This window comes from Patiria miniata, unplaced genomic scaffold (genome assembly GCF_015706575.1).
Source record: "Patiria miniata isolate m_02_andy unplaced genomic scaffold, ASM1570657v1 HiC_scaffold_21, whole genome shotgun sequence".
In the NCBI taxonomy this organism is placed as follows: domain Eukaryota; kingdom Metazoa; phylum Echinodermata; class Asteroidea; order Valvatida; family Asterinidae; genus Patiria; species Patiria miniata.
In genome coordinates this window covers 7514551-7538891 of record NW_024037060.1, presented here as the reverse complement: position 1 = coordinate 7538891, position 24341 = coordinate 7514551, and the positions used below count along the sequence as shown (strand labels likewise).

Below are 24341 nucleotides of genomic sequence, written 5' to 3'. Positions count from 1 at the left end.
AGTTTACAGATTCAGTGATGGGTCCCTCGTGAATGAATGTCTATTAAAACTGCACCTGATCCGGATCTTGAGTCACATGACCAGCCAACAGTAAACAAGGAGATTTTCATATTAATATAAGTCATTTCGTTAGTCGGCATTTTGAATCTTGTGGTGATCAACCTCTCAGGATCGACACCTGAGATCCATGACCCAGATCGGGGTCCAGGCAAAACAAATGAACAGATCCCAGATCTGATTCAAGATCTGTGCAAAACAAACAGGCCTTTATGATTCCTTTTGGGGCTTATTGTAACACTCTCCCATAGACTAAGCACATAAGTACATTTGAGGACTATTCTCAACATAAGATGCACATCTGAGGACAACAATTAATCTGCTGATCTGTTTTTGTCTTGCTGTCCTCAGATTGTATAAAAATTGTCATGCTTTACATTCGAGGACAAGGCATTGTGTTTCCTTTTGTTCCTATATCATAACACTGGCTCATTATACTAAGCACACAAATGTATATGCAAGGACAAAATATGTCCATCTGAGGACAACAATTAACCTGTTGTCCTCTCTTTGTCCAGCTGTCCTCAGAGAAAGAGAGTCAAAAGTTAGACATTTTAAACACTACTGGTTATGTCTGGAAAATTTGCTGGGAATTTGTGCCTTTTTTATTATAAATAAGCTGTGCTCATTGCATGTCATGGAATGGGATACACACACATGTGTGTATCTCACACACATGGGTTATCTCACACACCAGGTTCTGGTAATCATTGCTCATGCAGCGACATCAACTTTTCTTTGAAAGGTCGAGTCCACAAAATGTCTCTGTGTATAGCCTACCAGGAAGCACCGACTGCCCCAGCCCACCCATCCCGTTGCGCAATCTTTATCCGTCGGCGGCGTAGGTGTTACCACCACTGGGGGCGGTACTGTCGGGTAACCAGTCCGGGCCATCTCGCAGATGAAGTTATATGGCTGGGAGCAATTTCGGTCTGCCCAGTAGCCGGCGTCGTTGCCGCTGTTCATGGCGACACAATGACCCTGTTGATCATCTGTAAAAAATCAACACAGAGGCAGGATATCGACAGGCAAGACAAATAATATGTGGTGCTTCTATAGCATTTTATACCTATAAGGTTTCAAAGCGCTTCATCAGTTTTACCCTGCTCATTGGGCCAATGAAACATTCCAAATACTATGTCAGCTCCCTAAGGAGTGTACAGCTCGATGCTGCCATGTCAGTGCAAAACAGCTAAACTCAATCACAAATATCTCTGCCATCACAGGTGCCCATTTACTCCTGGGTGGAGAGAAGCAATGAGTGATAAAGTGCCTTGCCTAAGGGCACACACACCATAGCCACAGGCTGGACTGGAACCCACAACCTGCCGAATTACCTGTAGACCATGTACTCAATGCTCCAGACCACGAGGCCACCGCACTCCACACACACTTTCTCATGATATCTTGCCCATTGGGCCAAAAACAACGGTTGTGGTGGACCAGAGATTTCCAGACTTTTTGGGTCGGTCGGATGAGGGCAACACAATATAATATTTTGGCTGTATGCAGTGAAAATCCACACTTTTTAAACCACAAATAGGTTTACAAAAATCTTATGTGTGTGCCTCATATGTTACAACTGATAGTGTAGTAACCAACGGATAATGTATCACCAACCGATAATGTCACACAAATTGACCGATACTGTATCACTAACTGATAATGTAACACAAAATTGACCGATAGTGTAGTAAAAATGTACTACACCATCAGTCAATTGTTGTTACATTATCAGTCCTAACCGATAACGTAACAAAAATGGACTGATAGTGTAGTAACATCTACTACAGTATCCGTCATTTTTTGTTACAATTTATCGGTGTAAGTGAAACAATATCGGTCAATTTGTTTGACATTATCAGTTGTAACACCTCATCTTTAAAAGCACGTGTGCATGAGCATGGTTCTGCGTTACGGCTTCTATCATTTTGTTTGTCAGATAAGTTTATAGGGATGGATGAATCGAACTCAGATACACACTTACCGGGTTGGCCATCACCCCAGTTTGTGTACATTATCGGTGTGCCGTCCGTCCACTGGTAAAAACCTGGAACTTTGCTGTCGCTAAAAGCAATGAAGTAGTCGTCGACCGCGTCTTGACTACCCAGTGCACCGCTCAGGTAGGCTAGCTCCATCCTGTCAGAGACAATCCACGAAGGAAAAAAAAGGCGTTTATCCTTTATAAAGTCTGAGGTCAATTGTTTTTGTTAATATAAACCTGTTTATACTGGCGTTCCAGAGTCGTGCCTAACCAAATTTTTTGACTTTTGAAACAATTGGACTGTCAACTTCGTCAAAAGTTTGACTGTCAACTTCGTCAAAAGTTTGACTGTCAACTACGTCAAAAGTTTTACTGTCAACTACGTCAAAAGTTTGACTGTCAAATATGTCAAAAGTTTGACTGTCAACTACATGTACATCAAAAGTTTGACTGTCAACTACGTCAAAAGTTTGACTGTTGCATTTGTTCAGAACAACTGCAGAATCTAGTCAGAAAATTTAAATACCTAAAGTTCGCTTGTCTGAAAACAAATCTCTTTGTGCTGAACTGGGTCAGGCCTGAATAGTGTTCAGACCAATTTATTCTCATATATCCTCGACCCTCCATAATCTGTGCAGGTAACGCTTGCAAAGCGCGCACGTTGTCAGAAACCAATTGAAGGCGAGTGCGTAGAAATAGGGCCACGTAGCTTTAGGTGGTCTGACGATACATAATGTTCTGGGTTGCATATGGATGTTCTTTTTCTATCAATAAATAAAAATGTGAAATCACACAAAATTTATCTTTCTTAGTTGAACAGTTAGTCAGGAAGGTGTGCCTGTATCCGCAAAACAGCAATTCTTGTCAGGGTCTATGGCTATTTACCACAGCAAGACAAGGGTAAAAAGCATAGCCGTAGCCACAAAATACCGGATTCAGACATGGCCATTGAACAATACTTCAACACACCTGTCCTCAATGACAACCAACTGAGCTCCAGGTGTCGTTGTGCACCTGTTGACGGCATCTGCCCAGGGCAGTTTGAATAGTTCGATCTGGTAGCATCGGTCTTTAAATCGGTAATTCCATGTCTGTAAACACACACAAATTCATTGAAGGTCAATATAAATATATACAACAATATTTGGCTATTTACACAAATGAATATATTCCGTGGGCCTATGCACTCAGTTTATATTGCCTTTTTATTTCGAGGTTCAACAAAGAAATTTGACTAAGGTCTCTATGAACAAGCATACCCTCAACTCTATGACAGAGAGATGACAAACGCTTCATTGCTTCCTGTGCCTAATAGCTGCAGACTAGAAAATAAACTGCCATAGACCCTCGTGATAAATACGCCTACTTCCGAAGTTCAGGAAAAATACCAACAACTCTACCAGATGTTTGAGACACACATCAAATTGATGTTTTTTCATCATCTTTCATTTTCTGTTCAATTTTTGGGGGCTAACAAATGACTTTTTGGGGGAAAAATTCCATCGAAAGATGATCATCCCTACAAGAAGTCCTGAAGCCCATTGCTAAACTCCATTGCACGATAAAGCAAGTTTAGGGCCCAATTTCATCTGAGTTTCACGGACATACAAGCATGCAGTCCTGTTCACGGCTTCCAACCTTCTTTTTTTACAAATCCTCAAGTTCATGGTCCACAAAGCATGCCCAATTTTGGGCCTTTTTACTGGCTTTGCTAGCCTAATGCCCGCACACAGACAATCAAAGGAAAATCAGTTGTGAGTAGGGCTGTGCATCGGAACCGGGTACCCGAGTACCCGACCGTTAATCTCAGGAACCAGTTCTACATTACGGTATCGGGTACCCGTAACCAACTTTACAAATTACTTTGTAACTTCTCAGACAATAAAAAAGAAAGGTTTCGAATGTCATTAGTGGAGGATTTCAAAAATGAAAACCAGGCTGAGAAAACAAAATGTACTTCACATTTATGACGCATGTGAAAGTTGCAAATTTAGGTGTAAAGCTCACTGTACATTCTTGTAGCTTGCTGTATTGACGCACCGATGTGGCAGTATATCGTGCGGACCTTTACAAACAATTTAAACAGCAACTTCCGAGATAAGATTTGAATTTCAGGTTGGGTTCCTTTCACGGGCACCCGGATACCCATGTCTTTTTCAATCGGGTACCTGGTTCCCTTCCTAACCGTAAAATAAACACCCTTAATTAACCCTAACTCCCCAGCCTAATTTACTAGGAACCATACCCATTCAGGCAAATTCCAACACCCACATGGGAAATTGTACACACACACTGTTGGACTTAGTTTCTGGAGGTATGCCAACCCCAGTGTAAAAGACCATCTGTTTGGGAACTGTACCTATCCCAACAGATTTAAACACAAACCTGCTGTTGAACTTTGATGGGTTGTGTTCGGTTAGGGTTAATTGTAAGGTTGTTTCCGGTCTAGATTTTCCTCTCATCTGTAAATATGACCAGTTCTTTAGCACCTTCTCTCTACACATTCTTCCAGTTTGTGAGGTACACTTCCACGGCCGCCACTGAGGCATTCTCTGCTTGTATTATCAGAAATAAATAATAGGGACAGAAATGATACTCACGCCACCTGTTGGGCATGTTGTGTCCTGGACCGGAGGCGGGTTACCAGTCGACACAATTTTCCGACAAATGGAATTGTAGGTGTAACCCTGGCAAGGCACGTCATTCCAGAACCCCTGTGCAAGAAGACAAAATGGCTGGATTTGTCAACAATTTGAATTTTTTTATTTTAAACAGCCAGTTGGGCATTCCAAGTTTAATAATAATAATAACGGAGTCTTATATAGCGCACGTATCTACCAACAATTAGGTACTCAAGGCGCTGGAAATTATGTCTATTATTAAAGAAAGGTAAATAAAGTATATGAGAAATATGAGACCCATTATGTAGCACCTTATAAGGGTTTACAAGGTGCTGCGGCGCATATTGCAGCCACTGCCAGAAGCACCGGGGCAAACCCCTTCTCTTAGCGATAAGTGTTACTGGGTTCTTTAACATGCATTACACAACACACGGGACCTACGGCTTTACGTTCCATCCGAAGGACGAAGCAATAATGTAAAGTGCCTTGCTCAAGAGCACAAGTACCACATTCCTATGGCCAGGATTCAAACTCATGTACCACGGCACACGAGTCGAACACAGTAACCATTGGACCACAGCACCCCACAAATGTGTGTGTGCTCTCGTGACTTGATCATTTACATGAGGAGAAACCATCCATCATTTGCAAGAACTATCATCCAGGAGACAAACGACATTGTAGAAAACTTCTGAATCTGAAACAAATACAACACCGGGTTTTTTTATATTTGTCCAGCTTACAAGCAAACTTTACTTCTATATTATTTCTGTCATTTGTTATGACAAATTAAAGATTGTAGATTTGAATACAAATTGTGTGCATTTATCTGCTATGTTTATCCACGGCTCCTCTACACAAGGATAAATGACTCATCTGAGCTAGTATACAAAGTGTACGGAATGGTTTGTCTAGAGGCATGATAACGGCCTGTGGGCCCCCTACACGAAACCCAATCACGGGAGACTTGACAGAAATTCAACTGCAGACTCTAGTCTCGCGCACGCGCATTGTATGTTCTATATGCGCACAGGCCGTTATCACGCCTCGAACCAGAACTTTTGGAAGTCGTTTATCCTTGTGTAGAGGATCCGTGGTTTATCTGATGAGAAATCTTTATCCTGCCCAGGCCCACATATGGATGGTGCTTTCAGTCCCTTCCGCGTTCCAGGGTTTTCTCCAAAAAGCAGTGGTTCTTTCCGCGCCTTCCACCACTATGGCCCAGGTTCGATTCCTGCCCTGGCATGGTCCACACGTGGATGGGTTTTCAGTCCCTACCTGATTCCGTGGGTTTTCCCTAGACTATTCTCCTGGGGTTTTCCTCCCACTGCTGAAACTGTAATTTCTGCTGTCTGTCTTCTCTCTACAGGTTTCTTCAGGCTTGCGAGCTACAGTGCCCAGGGCGTTTTTGAGGAATCCTTGGTTTTATTACCAGCAATGATAATAATACATTACTCTCAAGGTGTTTTTTTTAAGGACTTCTAAGCTACAGTCCTTTTTGAGGAATCCTTAAAGATATAGACCATCATTTGTAATTTGTGCATTTTGTTCGTTTGAAGCAACAAAAGTGCTCAAAATCTAAAGAAGGGTGCTGAACAACTAACCTGATGAAGTTTCAGCTCAGCTTCAGCTGTATATTCTGAGAAAAACAGCATTCTAGGATCTCAATTTCAAATCAAAAGTTGCTGAATCATGTTTTGAATTGGGCCTGAATTCAGCGTCCGAGACACGTTCTCACTGAGCCGATTGCAGCTACTGTACGCGATGTCGCGCACTGATCCGACGAATTATAGCAACAGCGCGTGCGTGTGCGTCGTTCCAATGCTTGCGCGTGCTTCGCCGAATAACAAAACGAAGTACTAATTTAAATTTCCTACGGTGCGTCTTAAGAAGCACCGTTGGAAATGCCTTCTTTCGTTGATTACTTCAAAATGACAGCTTGCCAGAAAGAATAATTTCACAGGGAGTTTAGTCCAATTACTATCTTTCAACCAAGTATGTTTTACAACAATAAACACGCCAGTTACTTTTCGGATAGCTGCAAATGATGGACTATAGCTTTAAGTTTCATCACCAGAAATCAAATACTTACAGAGTCAATATACATTTCGGTGCAGTCCTCTCCATTGGCGTCATTGGGCTCCCTGGCGTTCCAGTTGGTAAAGACAACAGGTTCACCAGTGTACCACTCGTACAGCATCTCTTGTTTCTGGTCAGTCAGTCCGATCCAAAACCGGTTCTCATTTGGGTCTTTTCGGGAAGCAAAATAATAACCATCAATAAAACAGGAATGTTGTTGATCTGAATAAAGACTGGTTTGAGCTTCACGTAACTGCAAATGCAAAGCAATGTTTAGCTGGATCGGAGTACATGCTCCGAAACAGCTCTTGTGTTTATTAAGATATTTTTTGGTGGGAGTTTTCATTTTTTACACTCCTTTCCATAGGTTTTGTACACATATTTCTTCTGACCATACACTTTGGCATTTTTCGTAAGTCCGATAGACTTCAGACTGGGCGCATACTTAGACCACCACCCACAGATGGTCCTAGAAGTCAATACGATGTCATCAGGTGTCAAGTTACATAACATTAAACATGCATTTTGTGGCCATAGATTTTCTACACATTTCATGCTGACAAACTCATTATCTTAAAGGTTACAGGGTATCACAATACTGGTCCTCAGAGGCCTCTTGGTCAGGACTCACAGAGACCCGTAGTCGTAAAGTTAATTCCCAAAAGAGGGAGGTAACTGCTGTACAGGGCGAGTCAAAAAAACCTGAAACCCAAATGTTGGGACCATTGTTTTAGGGAGGTTCAGCATGTGGCATTTTCAAAATCTAGGATATGAAAGCCCAATTCTTAAACTTTCTTTTAGTACAAGAATCATTCAAATCACTCATGCACTTTTCAAGTTACGGAATTTTAAACACAACCACATTTTTAAGGTTCTGTCCACGGATCGCAAAAAAAGTTCAGTGTTCTTTCAGCAAACCGAAAACAAATCACATAGGGACGTGTGTGAATTGTTTTCGTTTTGCTGAAAGAACGCACACCTTTTTGGTTGTCCCCCCACGACCCCCCCCCCCCCACCACCACCACCACCCCACCCACAGCACCCTTTTCAAAACTTACTTTGTTCATAGACAAATGCACGCAGGAAATTGTTGACGTTCATGCTATGGATCGTGGTCACCTCTGCTCCCAGTTTCTGGCACTCGGCCTGGGCTCCGGCGAAATCCAACTTGTTGAAGTTGGCGTAGTAGCAGTATTCTTTGTACTGACCCCAGCCTGTGGGGCATCCCTTGTTGGCCGGCACGGGGGTCGGCTGAGGAGGAGGGGTGGCAAATAAATCTGCAAAAAAAATAAGATGGGGAAATTACTAAGTTAGGAAACTTTGAAGCTCAGTGGAACGCTGCTCTAATGAACATCGTGAGATCTACAGAAATTGTTCGTGATAGCGATCGTTGGGTATAGCGATTTTAAGCTGCTGGTGCTCAGGTACTCACTTTTTAATACATAGTGCCCTTCAGAACTTCACCCTGCATGCCCTGGCATTTACTGAAATGCGATTTTTGAACACGTGCCGACTATTGAATTATGTTTCCACAGTTTTTGAGCTCCTGTACCTACAGCAATGGGTGGCTTTCCCCTTCTATTCCTTGGTGAAATAACAGCCACTTGTCCCTCTTCTGTTGACGGTTTTCAACAACAATGTTCGGTAAGTTCTGTACACAAAATCGGGAGCCAAGGACGATGCTCAGTATATCCGAATGTTTGGTATAGCAGTGTTCAGTATAGCGACGTTCCACTGTACAAGTTTATTTTATCATTTGACGGAGTAGCTGTGTATTAACGTCAGAAGTTTAAGCCATCTGATACACCAGGAAATAAGGATTTTATTCCGATTCTAATCCCAATGCAAAAATTCCTTTCTGAACAATTCTAGGGTCCCTGAATAATTTTAATCTGACAAATTTTAAGTTTCACCTTCGGATTTTTGTGCTTTGAAATTTTGGCGCCTTAATTTGATACAACAATCACCAGCTCCCTGGGATGGGGCAGTGTGTATGAGTGTACGTAGAATATTTTTCATAATTAACACTATATGCTTCTTAACAGTAGGTTTTTCGAAACATTTTAATCCAAAATGATAGGGGCTCTTCATAAATTACTCAATACAATTGAAACAAGGTAAAAATCTCAAGGATATAGAATAATGCACACCAATATGACATTATGTCATGACAAACACTTCATTAAAGGTGAACAACACACAACATACATTTCAAGCTTCAGGCCATCATTTGCAGCTATCCAAAAAGTAACTGACGTAATTATTGTTGAAAAGCATACTTGGTTAGCTGTCAATTTGAAGAAATCAATGAAAGAAGGCCTTTCCAATGGTGTGTCTAGAGGCATCGTTGGAAAGGCCTATGAGTAAATCGTTTTATTTATTCGGCGAAGTGCACGCAAGCGTTGACACGGCAAAGTGTGTGTAAGCGTTGACACGACGCACACACGCGCAGTTGCCATAATTGGTGTAGCTGCAATCGACTCAGTGAGAACGTGTCTCGGCCGCTGAATTCAAAACAATTCAAAACATGATTCAGCAACTTCTGATTTGAAATCGAGATCCAAGTATATTGTTTTCTCGGAATATACAGCATTCACTGAGCTGAAAGTTCATCGGGTGAGTTGTTCAGCAGCCTTCTTTAGATTGTGAGCACTTTTGTTGCTTCAAACAAACATAACGCACAAATTACAAATGATGGACTATACCTTTAAGTGCAAAGTTATAAACAAGATGTGCAAAAATCTTCCGAAAAACCCTTTTTGGACAAATGTGGTGACAGTCACATTGGTGAAATGTCTATGCTAACCATGTTTGTCCACTCCACAGATCAGTACACTTTTGAACTAATGGACCAAATGGCAATTGCCATCCACTAGCAGAAAAGATGACCTTACCTCGCTCGTAGTAATCAAAATGCTGCGTGTCAAAGGTCGGAATCAGACCCCCAGCGGTGGCCTGGTCCACCTTGTAGAGGTAGCAGGTCCGTGTGGCCCTCTCGTAGTCAAAGGACTTGCAGTAGAAGGTGTTGGTAGGCAAGGTACGACATTTCTCGGCACAGTCCTTGGGCCAGGCATTCTGAACCACCATACTGTCTGGCGAACCCATGATTTTCTTCTCCGAGTAGGTTAAGAAATACTTGAGCACCATATCTGAGATGTGATAAGATGAAAACTGTATTAACCCATTACCTAACCCTCCTATACCTATCACTAACTGTAAAAAAAAAAAAAAAACAACCCATACCTCTCTTAATAGCTTTTGTACAGGCTGGTCACCAACTACCAGGGTGAACCTTTTGTGCCCTCATTGTTACTGAGCTAAATCCATCACTGACAGGCACTGACAGGATTTTGACGTATAGGGTAACTCTCTACAGATTGTCACTTGAGAAAAGGAGGGTGAATTCATCCCTGTAATATGCCCCAAACCACCCTGCTTCGTTACTTCCTGCACCGCCAGAAACTGCCCGAGCACTGTATGGTTTTACAGATTCATCAATGAATAAATACAATGTAATACAATGTAATACAATGTAATATCAATGTAATACAGGTGATAATAGGGAGGTTTCGCAAGCGAACGGATACGCTTACACTTACGTTTAGCTATCCATATCCGTTTTTTACTTACGTGTAGCGAGCGAGATATGCGTGTCGTCTACAAGTTTTAATACCGGATAGTGAGTGGCGTATGACGTCATAACTGATGACGTATCCGTCGCACTAAACGTAAACCTCTCTAATAAGTCAAGTCCTGTGGACTCTATGCACAATTACCCGATAGAACAATGATAAAGTGAAAGTTTGGCAGATTTTTAGTCGCTATGGGCTCAGCGCACAAGTAACCCCCCCCCCCCCCCATGGTATGAAAGGGAAATTAGGGAAACCTCTGGAAACGACATTCAAACCCACTGCGGATGACGCCTGAAGCTCACGCGAAGACGCTAATACACATGCAAACCAGTACACACACGCATCGTGTCCCATCCACAGGGCTCTCGAAAGTGGTAAAAAGCGCCCTCTTTTGTTTGCGCATGGAGCCCATACGCTAAGCACCCACATCAGCTTCCAAGTTTTGTAGCACTATGGGATACTGATTTTGCATTGTTTGAAATCATTTCTTTTGATAGAAAATCATGCTTCAATCGAAATTAAATTTAATTTCAAGAATGTCTTTAACACCCGACACCCCAAAACTTTCCATTTTCAAAAACATTATTATTGATAATTGCTCAAGATCAACCATGATGCCTATCACACTAACTTATTTTCTCTTATTCCACTTTGACTAAAACTCTTTCAAAAAAAGCAAATACTTAGGTTACCATTATTAAAAGTGGATTATTCTATTTTCTTTGAATAGTCGTAACAATACAAAAACAAACAAAATCAGCTTACCGTCTTTGTTGCAGCTGTAGCCCATTTGGTTTTCACAGAAGTTGTCGTTCCACGTTCCGAGGGCGTTGTATATGTTGCAGCAGTGTTCTCCAATCTGGCTGTAACCAAACCAGTTATCGGGTTGACCTGAAACACGGTAGGATCAAACATTGACAGGATAAAAATGAAGATCAAGAATGTTCTTTTGAGTAAACAAATGGATCCAATTTAGTTATGATCCTGCATCATCCAGAAATACTTAGGCATGGGAATTCTTGAAAATGTTATTAATTAACCAGTTCGAATCTGAGGACATGATAACATGCACTGGCTGTTTTTATACACGGGCACGGCTGACGGGTTAAAACATCAAGATTGCCTGCACTCGCCTCTGGGTGACGTCGAAACACGCTAATCCCTTGTGTCTTTTGTACACACATACACACAAAGTCCGTGAAGTCTGTGGAGGCGGACCGCAAGTTGATCTTGAATTGGCTGTTGTGCGCGGCCTATTGTTTTACAATTTACGCTCCAGTGCACACCTCAGAGTATTGAAACATACACGGTTTCGGCAAGGAATATCGTACTATACTGTTGAAATGACTCTTGCGAATCAGTATTTGTGACGTTTGGCTGTGCATCAGAAGTTGGCTGGAAAATTCTGCCTTTTGCGTAAAATCTGTTAAAATGCGATAAACGTTACCTTTGCAACCTTTTGGAATCCCATCCTCCCCTGGCTGCCAAAAGTCGTAATTGGCCAAAAGATTTGGGGGTGGGGCTCAAAGAATCGGTCGATTCCCTGGACTTAAACAGGCTCAACGTACCCAGTAGCAAACTCTGACTGAGATGAGAGACAGACAGATGATTGTTTTTACCTGGGTTCCAGTTGAGCAATGAGAAGGGTTTCTTGTCACTCCAGACCCATCCGCCCTCGGTGCCCAGGTCGTTGCATCCTATCCAGGATTCTCCCCCGCCGGTGGTTATCAACCGACCTGTGGAATTACAACATAAAATTGTCAAATGTTAGACACAAGCAGGGTTCCTAGCACTTATTTTAAAATTCCCTGAAATTTCCAAAATTCCATGAGAAGTATTTTCACTTTAACGGGGTTTGTTGGAAAGTCAAGAGGTGGTGTAAGCACAGCCAATTGTTACTGTCTGGAGAGGTGTGTAATATTCACACTGCATAAACACTCAAAAGCCACCATAGCCAGTCAGTCAGTGGACACAACTGGCGAAAACATTTCCCTTCTTGGTCACTGTCAAATTCCCTGAGTTTTCCCCGACTTTCGGGTTTTCCACCCATAATTCCCTGAGTTTTCCCTGATTTTTGGTTTGTTTTCCACAACTGGAAAAAATGGAAACTCATTTTCAAGGTTTCCTTGATTTCCAGAGTAGCCTGGACCCCTACACAAGGCTTCTTTTCCATGTAGGCCTAAGTAAGTAATGATTGGAATGTACAGTATCTTTTAAGTTGGGAAATGCTAGCCCATATTTTATGTTGCTGGAAGAAATTCTGAATTTCTGAAGTTATGTGCTAAGCACAAATAGTCTCTATGATATGTCAGTGTTGTAGTCAAGATACTTACAATGGATCAAAAGTACAGCACAAGTCTGGTCGCAAGTAAATCACAAAGCAATTCTAAAGTAAAGTCACAAATCACAGCGGATGAACAATAACAAAGGAATGCCTTCGTCAGTTTATTGGAATAGCTTGTGATTGACTTGGTACGGAATCCCTCGCAAATGACTTGTAATCCATCACTAGTATTTCAACTACAAAAATGTGTTATGCTCTGCAGAGTTTAGATGGCGCTCGCTATTTCCCAACTTACTAGTAGCGTAGGCCAAGTCGTCATTCCCCGTCAGGCTCATGAGATCACCGCCCAGCAGGCGACACGCGTAGCGAGCCCCAAACCAGTTGGTTTTCTCAAACGGCTGAAAGAGGTAGCACTTGCCGGACTTCTTGTCCAATTCCCAGCCTGAGCCGCAACGGGAGTCATAAATTACTGAACAGAAGAAAAATGAAAGAGTTTTTGCTTGCTAAATAGACATTTTGAACAAATTTCACGGCCACTTTCTGTTGTGTGTCGGAAACGTATGCACCTGTCACACTCTGCGCTACTGGGCTGCTTTAACCAGTTAATGCTGGGAATATTTTGACAAGAACGGAACGAGGCGCGGGATTATGTTTCACTCAACCTCAATGCCAAGCGGGTTGAAGCCATCACCCGCGGGCAGCACACTTTTCCGGCCTCGCTCGCTGCGAGCAGGTCGCTGACAGATATTTCTGGCCTCGCTCCCTGCGTGTTTATCCGTCATCTGTTCCAAATACCGCAAAACCTTTGCGTGTATACAAGTCATCCAGCGCAAACTGGTTAACTCAATAAAAATGTACCTGGAAAAGAGAAATTCCAGGCAAATTTTACAATGACAGAAAGCTGGATAGAGTGACAATTAGGAATCGCCAGTTCCAGATTTTACACCTCGAGGAAAACAATGATACAAATATATGGTGCTGTGATGTACGTTTGTAGGCATGAGTTGTGTTTCGATAATAGGATTAGCTATTGGGGGGGTGAATACTAACAAGTCAGTCTGAGGGATTTTAGCGTTTCTTTAAAATTCATTTGAGTGTTAGCCTCATCACATCTGGATAGGTCCGTGCGATGAGTTTTTCGTGAGAACAAATTTTGTGCCTTTTTCTACTACCCTTTGTGTGTGAAAAGTACTTGACATCCCTTTTTTTTGTAAATATTATTGAAAACTGCACTTCTTAAGACGCACCGTTGGAAATTTTCATTTTTTTATTCGGCGAAGCACGCACAAGTGTCTGCAGCGCGGTTGCTATTATTTGTCAGATCGGAACGCGAACCTGAATATGCAAATTTTTATTAGCATAAAATACCAAAAGGCCAAACAAAAAAAAAATAGGACACAAAAAGGTGCATTTTCAAGGATTGCATTAAAAAATTACATTGCATGAGCCCTTTCAAACAAATTGTCTTTTCCTTTCTACGTTTTTTTTTTAAAATAGACTTACTTGTTGGCAGTGGTGGAGGGGGGGCTGCTGTTCCTTTGACTAAAATTGGGCAAAAGAAAAGAAAACAAAGACTTAGAAGGAAAATAAAGTCTGTCTCTCACTTGGAATAAAATGTATTATTTTATATTTGATTTTTATGACATTGAATGTGATGTGTACATTCAGCGTGGCCACTCCTTGGGATTTTTCCCAAAGATCTTGGGAATTTTAGCGTGGTCTTGGGAACGTTTCGCTGAGCTGTGGGATTTGATTGCATATTACAGAGAGAGCTTAGAAAGTATGGATTGTACATGTGCAAAATGTTAATTGTGCGCCCCATTCATAAGAAAAATAGGGTCCATGCTGCTATTTTGATACATAATGCCGATATCTTGGGAAATCTTGGGAATTTTTCTGTGGTCATCTTGGGATTTTCAAATTTTTATGAGTGGTCAAGCTGTGTACATTTGACATAAATTCAGTTCTTTCATTTTTTATATTTTTATATTTTTTTTGACTCAATAGCTCAGCTGACTCACTTGACGGTTTCTTGCAAGCGTAGTAGTTCAGCTCGTCGCAGTTGCGTGCTTTCCACAGTCCATAGCTCGTGGTATGGCCCTCCATGCTCACGCAGTCCTCACTCCCGATGGCGTTGGGGTCAGCCCAGTTATTGTAATCAAACTGAAAGCAAATGAATAATGCTTCATTCTGCGGTGTCTCAAGTCGTAAATCTATATTTCCATCGGTCAAATGTGAACAGGGTATAAGGATATTATTCAAGTACTGTGATCCGTAAAGAATTATCCTGAAATGAGGGTTGGATACCGGAGTAGCACAAATTGTGACTTATTGTAATATTGTACATTGTAGTGACTCATGATCAGAGGGTCAGGGGTTCAAATCCACCTGCTGACCAATGTTGTGTCCTTGGGCAAGCCACTTCACCCCAGCTTGCCTCTTTTAACCCAGGAGTAAAAATGGGTATTGGCATCAGCTGGGGAGTAACCTGCGATGGACTGGCATCCCATCCAGGCTGAACAGAAATATTCTCAGTCGGTTCACGTCAAGGAAACCGGAGATAAATGCCAGCCTGATGGGCCATATTGACTTGTGACAGACTTTGTTATATTGTAACATTGCAAGTGAGTAAGGTGTGCGTTATAATAAAGCCTCTGTACTAATGACGTCACACTTTGTTTACGTGTGTGCTTTCCTATGGTGCTCAGTGGACCTTGGGCCCCCACTGGCTCCATAGGAAAGTGCACATGTAAACAAAGTGTGACGTCATCAGTACAGAGGCCTATTTGGTAGCTTAATACTACCGTGAGAGTGTTCACCAATCATTGGCTTTGATTCAGCTGTGGCTACATCCCCTGATCCACAATCATTAAGAAACCTTCATTTCGTGAATGGTATTAAATTCATCACAACCGATGAAAACTGGTGTGCAAATGGATAGATGTTTTCATCGGCTGATGCAATCCTGCCCACACCTATACTGAACCGCAATCTCCAAAGTCAGAAACCCAAAAACGTTAAGCTGATACATGTATTATTTAGGCGGAGTAAAATTATTACGTTTGTCGAATCCGTCCAGACGAAGGTCCCTTCTGTGGCTTGGTCGTTCAGTCCCATCCAAACACGTTGGTTCATCACGCTGATACGGACTACAAAGTAGAAATAGATGGACGATGTTAATGTTTTGTTAGATGGATAGTGTTTTGTTACTGCTTGGCCAATTTTTGTTTGACAGTGGACAAACCTATAAGCTCTTTGCAGAGGATCTGAAACTGGGCACACGGCTTCCATGGCACTCAAATATCCTTAAATCTCTCACAGTTGAAGGGGTACTTGTACATGGGCGTCGCGAGGGGGGGCAAGGGGGGCACTTGCCCCCCCCCCCCCCTGGAAAAGCAAAAACAAAAACAAAACAAAAAGGAAGAAAAAAAAAGAAAAGAAAAAGAGGCGCGAAGACAAAGTGGTGTAAATTTAATGAGTTGGGGGGGGGGGCAAAATGTCCCTTCCCCCCTCTAAAACTGATAAATCGAGAATGTGTTGAGAAATACAAGCATTTTTTGGCAAACATTTTTTTTGCCCCCCTCTAGAAAAAATCCTGGCGACGCCCATGTACTTGTACACCATAATCAACCACACCACCCAGGTGTGCTTTTGGAGTACAGGTGTAAGCAACACCTGTGTCTGGCTTAGACCCCCTTTACACAGGGCAAAAACTTTTGGGCCTCCCTTGTGCGACCATAAAACTGGCCAGGTCGCCGTTGGAGGCTCAAAGGAGGCCAAATGGTTGCCTGTCATTCAAAGGTGGTACAAAGGATGCTCAGACATCTCCATGGACGCTATGGTCGCCGTAAACTTTGAACATGTTCAAAACAATCACACAAAGGTCGCCGAGGAGGTTGGTTGCTTAAAGGTGGCTCAAATGAGGCAGAAGGGGGAGGCACACTCATTGCCGTGGTTGCAGAATGGATGCACAATGGTCGGCCAATGGTCGCCACGTAACAGATTCGTTCTGTTGCAAATTTTACCGTCAATTTGGGTGATAAGCTTCTGCCTCCCTTGTGCCTCCTTTGGCCGACCAAGAGCGTGCATTGAACGATGACTGTGGCGACCGCTGTGCCTCCATTCGGCGTTGGTTGCCGTAGGTTGCACAGGGGAAGCACAGGGGAGGCAGGCAAGTGGCTCAGTGGATGCACAGGTCGCTCGTAGCTTGACATGAAAATGCCCGAAAATTGCAGTTTTGGCGGTTCAAGGGAGGCACAAGGATCACTGGAGCAGTTACATAGAAACAGGATTTTCTGGGTTTAGGTGACCATTGAGCGTCCTGGCCATTTTTTCGGTCGCTCATAGGTGGTACAACGGTAAAGGAAGCCTTAGTTCCTTAGTCCTACCTCAAGTTGCTTTCAGCATTTTAATGGGCAACTTCCAACAACATCAATAACAAAATGAAACAAAATGTCAGAGAATATGGTCTCACCCGACATGAAGGATTGTTCATCGTCGCTATGTATGCTGACCAACTCGGCCCCCAGTGCTTTACACTTTGTGTCAGCGTCGGCCCACTTTTCATACGTCAGGACAATCTCGTAGCAGTAGTTTTTGTGCAGATCCCAACCCGGCCCGTCACAGTGGTCAGTTACTGTCCAAAGGAAACAAAGAAAAAGAGAAATCAGTACAGGCTGGCTCACTGTCAATGAGAACGCAAAGGCAAATATTAAAGAGGTTGTGGAATGCTCGAAGACATTTCCGTCATGTTTGGGGTATATGTAGCCTAAGGTGTGATGAAATAAAAACGACTATTGTTTCTGTCATGAAATGAGTACAAAGGGTACTTTTGAGAGCTATTTTTCAGGTCCTGTTTCGACCAGAACGTGCAATTTGTGTAAAAGTCGTCGTTGCGGGCAGCAAACAAAACACAGTAAATCGTGACGTAATAAACAGGACTTGTTTATGCTACTCTGCATCGGGAGTCCTGTTTATTACGTCACGATTTACTGTGTTTTGTTTGCTGCCCGCAACGACGCATTTGTGTAAAAGTCGTCGTTGCGGGCAGCAAACAAAACACAGTAAATCGTGACGTAATAAACAGCACTTGTTTATGCTACTCTGCATCGGGAGTCCTGTTTATTACGTCACGATTTACTGTGTTTTGTTTGCTGCCCGCAACGACGACTTTTACACAAATTGCACGTTCGGGTCGAAAGAGGCATGACAGGACTTGAAAAACAGCTCTCAAATGTACCTTTTGTACTCATTTTATGACAGAAACAATAGTCGTTTTTATTTCATCACATCTTAGGCTACCTATACCCGAAAAATGACGGAAATGTCTTTGAGCATTCCACAACCTCTTTAATTTATGAAGTCACAGCAAGTAATTTATGCAGTAAATTCAAATCTGTACTGTTCATCTCGATAAAACAAAATAAGTGGGTTCTTCAACTTACTGGGAGTTGAAGGCACGGACTCCACTTTGTGACCTGTACAGGAAAGACAAGATGAAACAAATGGCATAACTGAGAACATTTTTGGGAATATTTAAATTATTGTTGATTTTTGCCATAAGCCCCTGGACCCTGCCCCACCACAGTTTTTTCATCAGAGTTTGGGTCTAATGTTTACCTGCTTTGTGGCTGTACTTATGGTCTCCTTGAAATAGACAAATCAGTTTGAACTGTGGCTGTCTTGGTTCTAGACATGCATACGCTATAATCTAATGTGGCCTATTGACCTATCGCGTTAGAATCACGTCAACGCAGCTTGTGAAATATTGTCCAATTACATGATTACACAAATGGACGCAGAACGCGCAACATCTGAGACAAACAAAACTTATCGTACAGAAATTCCATAGGGCTGTCTAAAGGGGCGTGGCTAACTTGCAAACGGCGATAGGTAACCCTAACCTTCCCAAATCCTCCAAAATCCTGTTTGCAAATTGAAGGATTTTGCAGGATTGAGGCTACATGGCAAAAAATGTGTTGCTGATTTCGGAGGATGCACTGTGTCAAGGTCTTGGGCCGTTGTTTATGCTCAGCCGCGCATAAATTGAGGCCTAGATTACACTTGAAATCCTCCGCAATGCTCCAGGATGTCACTGGCTCTGCCTCAACAAATTGACAGAGACTGCTGGCAGTGGTCACCCCTCCAAGGACCACATTCAAGACATAACGGAGGATTTTGCAGGATACGATTCAGGATGTATGCTTTTTTTTTACATGGAGGCAGTTGGAGGATATTGCAGGATTGAGGTTGCATCCTAGCAAAAATACCTAGGGAGTTATAGTTAATATGATTTGATGATCGAGTTACCTGCTTTGGTTTGACAAACATAGGCTCCCAACATGAAACAATCCCCAGCTCTCCATTCACCATCCAAGCTGTCCGCTAAAAAAAAATATCAATTTTTGTTTAAAATGCAATTTAAAAAAAAGAATATAAGGCCAAAAAAAAAATGTCTCCGGTTTCTGGTATGCGCGCGCGTCGCCGTAGCCATGCGTGTCGGCAAAATGAAAAAGTTTTTTTTCAATGAAAGATGATGTCTCAAACCGCCAAACTCACTGGTTTGACTGGAATCCTGCTGCTGCACAATTTTAATGTGTTTTTAGATTGGGTTATGGTCGAGAATAAGCTTTATGTGGCCTCCCTGGACTCCCATATATTTGCACTAAGTTTAGTCGGGCACCATTTGCAGTCATCAGCCGACATTTGAAGCAAAAAAAATCAGGTAAAAAAAAAAAAAAAATGCGTCGCCGCACCACTTTTTGGGTAAGCTCCTTACCAGAAACCGGAGACTTTTTTTTTTTGGCCTAACAGATCCCAAAACAGTCCACAGAAAGGGCTCATACTGCATTGTGGGTGCTAAATCCACTGGTATGGTTGGGTAAAATTTGTTTCTTACATAGATGGTCTTGCATATTGATGGACTTAGACCACTGATTTTTAAGTTGCCCACTGTTCATACAGGGTGAGTAAAAAAAAGCGGAACCCAAACCCCCAAAAAATGTTTTTCATATTTTTAAAAAATATGTAGCAACAAAAATAATAATGACTGGAAAGCCAATTTCATAAGCTACTTTTAGATGAAAACAATTACTGAAAATTGATCAATCCGTTTAAAGAATATCACCATTTAAACACAATGACCCTAAAACCTCTTTCGTCCAAAAATGCGATTTCTAGAATCATTGTCACAATTGTCTTTAAAAATCACCAGTGATAAAACCTCAGTTTAAAAGTTAAAAATATTCAACAAAGTCTTTGTGAAAAAAAGTGGGTTTCATAAATAATATGTTTTGCCTAACCAGGGTTAATAAAGATACTGTGTCCTACACTTGTTGATAGTTATTGCAACAAATATTCTGTGTCATTTTCTTTATTGTTCCAAACAGTCAGAATACACGATAAATTCCTTTTTACTTTGGATGAAACGGGTTTTAGGGTCATTGCGCTTAAATGGCGACAGTCTTTGAACGGATTGAGCAATTTCAGTCATTTATTCATCTAAAAGTAGCTTATGAAATTGGCTTCCCATTCATTATGATGTTTGGTGATACATATTTTTTTATATATAAAATAAATGTTTTGGGGTTTGTTTGGGTTCCGCTTTTTTTTACTCAGCCTGTATACACCCTACTGAAGATTGTTAACTTGGCAGATAATAATTTTATTCAATGATCTGAGGATTTCAACTTTTAATTTTTGTATTCAACTTCATTTCTGAATGTCAAATCGGGTACAAACCTGTGTCTATGTAAGCACAGTCTTTCTTCTGATCTGGGGTGTCTGGAGGTTGACCGCTGACCCAGTGGGAGTACGGGGAGCGAGCAGACGTGCCGTCAACCCAGACAAAGGTGCCATCCTTCACGAGATCTGACGATGATTGAGACGGAAAATGATAGTCGGTCAGTTGGGAGCAGGCTTGGGAAGGAGGGGGGGGGGGGTTACAGGGCAATAATGGTCTTGCGGTCCAACGTCTTGTGGTCTAAAAGGGGGAAGGCAATGGAGGAAACTTTCAAACAGGGGTGGTGGTGGGTGGGGAGGGGGAGGACACGCCCCCTTTCCTTCTCCTCCCACCTCTGCCACCTATGTTGCAAGGTGTTTGATAAAAACAGTACACCTGGCACAAAGAGAAACTGAGCAGTTTTTTATAATCATCTTGGTTTGGACATTTCTCAGTGAACATAAAATGTGAAATATACGGTTTGTCACGGAAACTTTCCAGTTCAATTTGATACCTCATGACTGTGTAAGAAAGTACCGATTGTTATTACTAGGCCAGCTGATGTATGAAAAGTTTTTTATTCTCTTCTTTAGTGATTATCTGATAATCTGTCAATGAAAAACTTTTTTTGAGCTCAGCAACAAACCTGAAGCCCCGATGTAGAGCTCATTGATGCCTTGGCTGTTGAGATCACTCAGAAAAGATTTGATCATGTTGTTCTCCGCATCCCTGAAAAAAGCCGTAATAAAAGAGAAAAACCATGAGACGAAAACCTCTCTAATAATGAACAGAACCATCAACAGTTATTATTCAAAAAGAATAATATAAAAATGATGACTCTTGTTTGATTGGCACTAGCTTTGTCATAACGGTAACATTCAGTAGAGATGCACTAAACATCGTCCCCTAAATGAGGGAAGAACAGAGCAATTTTTGAAACTCCCAAAATATTTGAACTAAAGTGATTTATAATTTTCTACAGAGGGATTAACTACTGATAATATAAAAATTGGTGTACTATTTCATTCTCCAAACTTAAATTGAAATGGATTTTTCTTGCTTTTTGTGTTTTTTCAGGGGGTCCAACAGTTTTGAAGGGGAATGTGCTTCACTCACTACAACCTACAAAGCTTGTATATTTCCAACAAACTCATTCTTTTCATTAAATCTTATCCCCAAAAATATGGATTCTTCATTTGGTCAAAAAGGTAAAAAAAAAAAAATTTTAAACCAGCAAACAGCCTTTGAGAAAAATTAACTGATTGTTTTGAGATGCTAAAAAAAAAAATAGTTTTGCGAAATGTTGATACTGTATATTTGACAATGCAATACTTGAATTCTGTTTTACGGGGAAAAACAAAATATTTACGATTTGATGGTGGTCAGAAAGGCCAGCTGTGCTTCACAATACTGTTTGGCATCGGTCCAGGTCCTCAGAGTTTGGGAGTTGACTTGGTAGCAGTTTCCGTTGACAAGATACCACCCAGGAGCACAGGCACCTGAGAACAAACAAACAAACAAACAGACAAAAGAGAAACAAAAGGTTTTCTGAAAATTCAGACTATTTCGCTCTTCGCACAGTTAATAATAATAATAACAGAGTCTTATAGAGTACCCACATCCGCTCGAAAGCAGTCGTGGCGCTAGCTCAAAACAACTTCAGCTTCAACATACCTGGGGCCAATTTCACGGCGCTGCTAAGCACAAAAATTTGCTTAGCACAAAAGAAGTCTGGCTTATAAAAGCAGGTTACCAGCCAAAACTCCATGTGATGTATATTGCTCGTGATTAGTATTCAGCTGTTGTTTGCTTAGCATGAAAATCACATGGAGTTTTGGCTGGTAACCTTTTTATAAGCCAGACTGTTTTTGTGCTAAGCAGCGCTGTGAAATTGGGCCCAGATGCACTGATCATCAAATGTCTACAGTTTTACAGAAAAATGCCTTTGAAACAAGTGAGTTTTCAGTTCCAATTAAATTCCCTTAAGAGAAGACATCTGTTGTTACTCAGGAGGGAGAGCATTCCAGACTTTGGAAGATGCCACCTGGAGGGATCGATCTCCCCACTGGTATTTTACATCCATTCCATACGAAGTGACTTGTGAGTAGAGTGGAGATTATCACGTCTGGGGCGGAAAGTCTGTGCAAAGTCAGATATGAGGGAGGGGAATGCACCACTTAATGCCTTAAGGGTAGAGTAGATCGTTTGTCATTTGTGCATTTCTTTCGTTTGAAGTGACAAAAGTGCTTAAAATCTAAAGAAGGGTGCTTAACAACTAACCTGATGAAATTTTAGCTCTGTGGATGCTGCATATTCCAGGAAAAAAACAATATTCTAGGATGTCGATATCAATTCGAAAGTTGTGGAGTCATGTTTTGAATTGCACCCGAAATCAGCATTCGGGACACATTCTCATTCAGCCGATTGCAGCTACACGATGTCATGCACTGAACTGACGATTTTGTTCAACCGTTCTTTTGTCGATTGGTTTCATTGTATGCATTCTCTTAGCTCTAGAGGCATAAGTATAAAATGGAAACAATTGCAAGAAGTAAAGGATTAAACAATTTAGCAAAGTTTCTTACCTTCAGGAATTTCACAAACATAATCAATCATGTCGTTGCATTTGCTTATGGTCCAATGTCCTGATGTGTCCACATTCCCACAATCACCCTCGTTACCATACCAACTAAAACAAAAAATTGGAAAAATAATATAAACAAAAGTGAATCAACTAACTTGAAGAAGGTGACTATGCATGTGATATACCATTGTCATCACAATTCAGACCAATTCCTTCACCCCTGAATAACCGTCCTCGGACATCATGGACACGGGTAATTTCAATTTTTTTTGTTAAAAAGTTGTGGAATGTTATTGAAGAATTTGTTCGCATCCTTTCATTTTATGCCCCCCTCCCCAATGAAATTGCCACATCCTACATGTAACAATTGTTTGAGAGGTCCTTTCTAGAGAAAGAGTCCCACGCGATCTACGTACTTGTTCGTTGGCTGGCCAGTCTCCCAATTAGAGAAATCGTTGGTCAGGTCAAACTTGGTCTTATCCGACCACTGGTAAGCACCGTTCGTGCTACCATCCTGTATTTTGAACAGAACAAAAATGAAGAGAATTAGAAAATAATGAGACACAAAACAGCATATTTGCTTATATTCTGACCATCTGATATTCAGAAACCACTTCCACACTAGCAAGACTCCAACATAGCTCCAAAATGGTTATAATCAGACAGTGATCAAGACCAATGTTCAGAAGCTCCTAATAGAAAATCCAAACTCTATGGTGCAGCCATATACAAAATGGTTTAAAGAGGTTGTGGAATGCTCGAAAACATTTCCGTCATTTTTTGGGTATATGTAGCCTAAGGTGTGACGAAATAAAAACGACTATTGTTTCTGTCATGAAATGAGTACAAAGGGTACTTTTGAGAGCTATTTTTCAGGACCTGTTTCGACCCAAACGTGCAATTTGTGTAAAAGTCGTCGTTGCGGGCAGCAAACAAAACACAGTAAATCGTGACGTAATAAACAGGACTCGTTTATGCTACTCTGCACCGGGAGTCCTGTTTATTACATCACGATTTACTGTGTTTTGTTTGCTGCCCGCAACGACGACTTTTACACAAATTGCACGTTCGGGTCGAAACAGGCATGACAGGACTTTAAAAACAGCTCTCAAAAGTACCTTTTGTACTCATTTTATGACAGAAACAATAGTCGTTTTTATTTCATCACACCTTAGGCTACATATACCCAAAAAATGACGGATATGTCTTCGAGCATTCCACAACCTCTTTAAATTTGAAAGGTATGCCTTGTCAACCCATGCTTGATTGACCTTGTTCTGCTCATCACGGAAACTCATGTTGATTTATCAACAGGTGTAGGTGAGATGATGGGCTCAGTGCTAATGTACCCCCTCAATGGTAAGTACATTTTCGGTATCA

The 24341-nt window shown here is 41.6% G+C and overlaps 1 protein-coding gene across 1 annotated transcript in view; it reads right to left on the bottom strand.

Moving 5' to 3' along the window:
* LOC119729869 overlaps positions 1-24341 on the bottom strand; it is a 78693-nt gene that overhangs the window by 46730 nt on the left and 7622 nt on the right. The window contains exons 6-26 of the mRNA XM_038202660.1: positions 23378-23475; positions 22963-23066; positions 21747-21876; positions 21024-21106; positions 20398-20526; positions 18967-19041; positions 18102-18134; positions 17132-17293; positions 15718-15806; positions 14679-14820; positions 14161-14199; positions 12953-13126; positions 11993-12109; positions 11139-11264; positions 9636-9890; positions 7800-8018; positions 6755-6912; positions 4642-4755; positions 3011-3132; positions 2045-2196; positions 838-1049 (exon numbers count right to left, since the gene is read on the bottom strand). Of these exons, the coding sequence (XP_038058588.1) occupies positions 838-1049; positions 2045-2196; positions 3011-3132; positions 4642-4755; positions 6755-6912; positions 7800-8018; positions 9636-9890; positions 11139-11264; positions 11993-12109; positions 12953-13126; positions 14161-14199; positions 14679-14820; positions 15718-15806; positions 17132-17293; positions 18102-18134; positions 18967-19041; positions 20398-20526; positions 21024-21106; positions 21747-21876; positions 22963-23066; positions 23378-23475 (2733 nt within the window). The remainder of the gene's footprint in view (positions 1-837; positions 1050-2044; positions 2197-3010; positions 3133-4641; positions 4756-6754; positions 6913-7799; positions 8019-9635; positions 9891-11138; positions 11265-11992; positions 12110-12952; positions 13127-14160; positions 14200-14678; positions 14821-15717; positions 15807-17131; positions 17294-18101; positions 18135-18966; positions 19042-20397; positions 20527-21023; positions 21107-21746; positions 21877-22962; positions 23067-23377; positions 23476-24341) is intronic.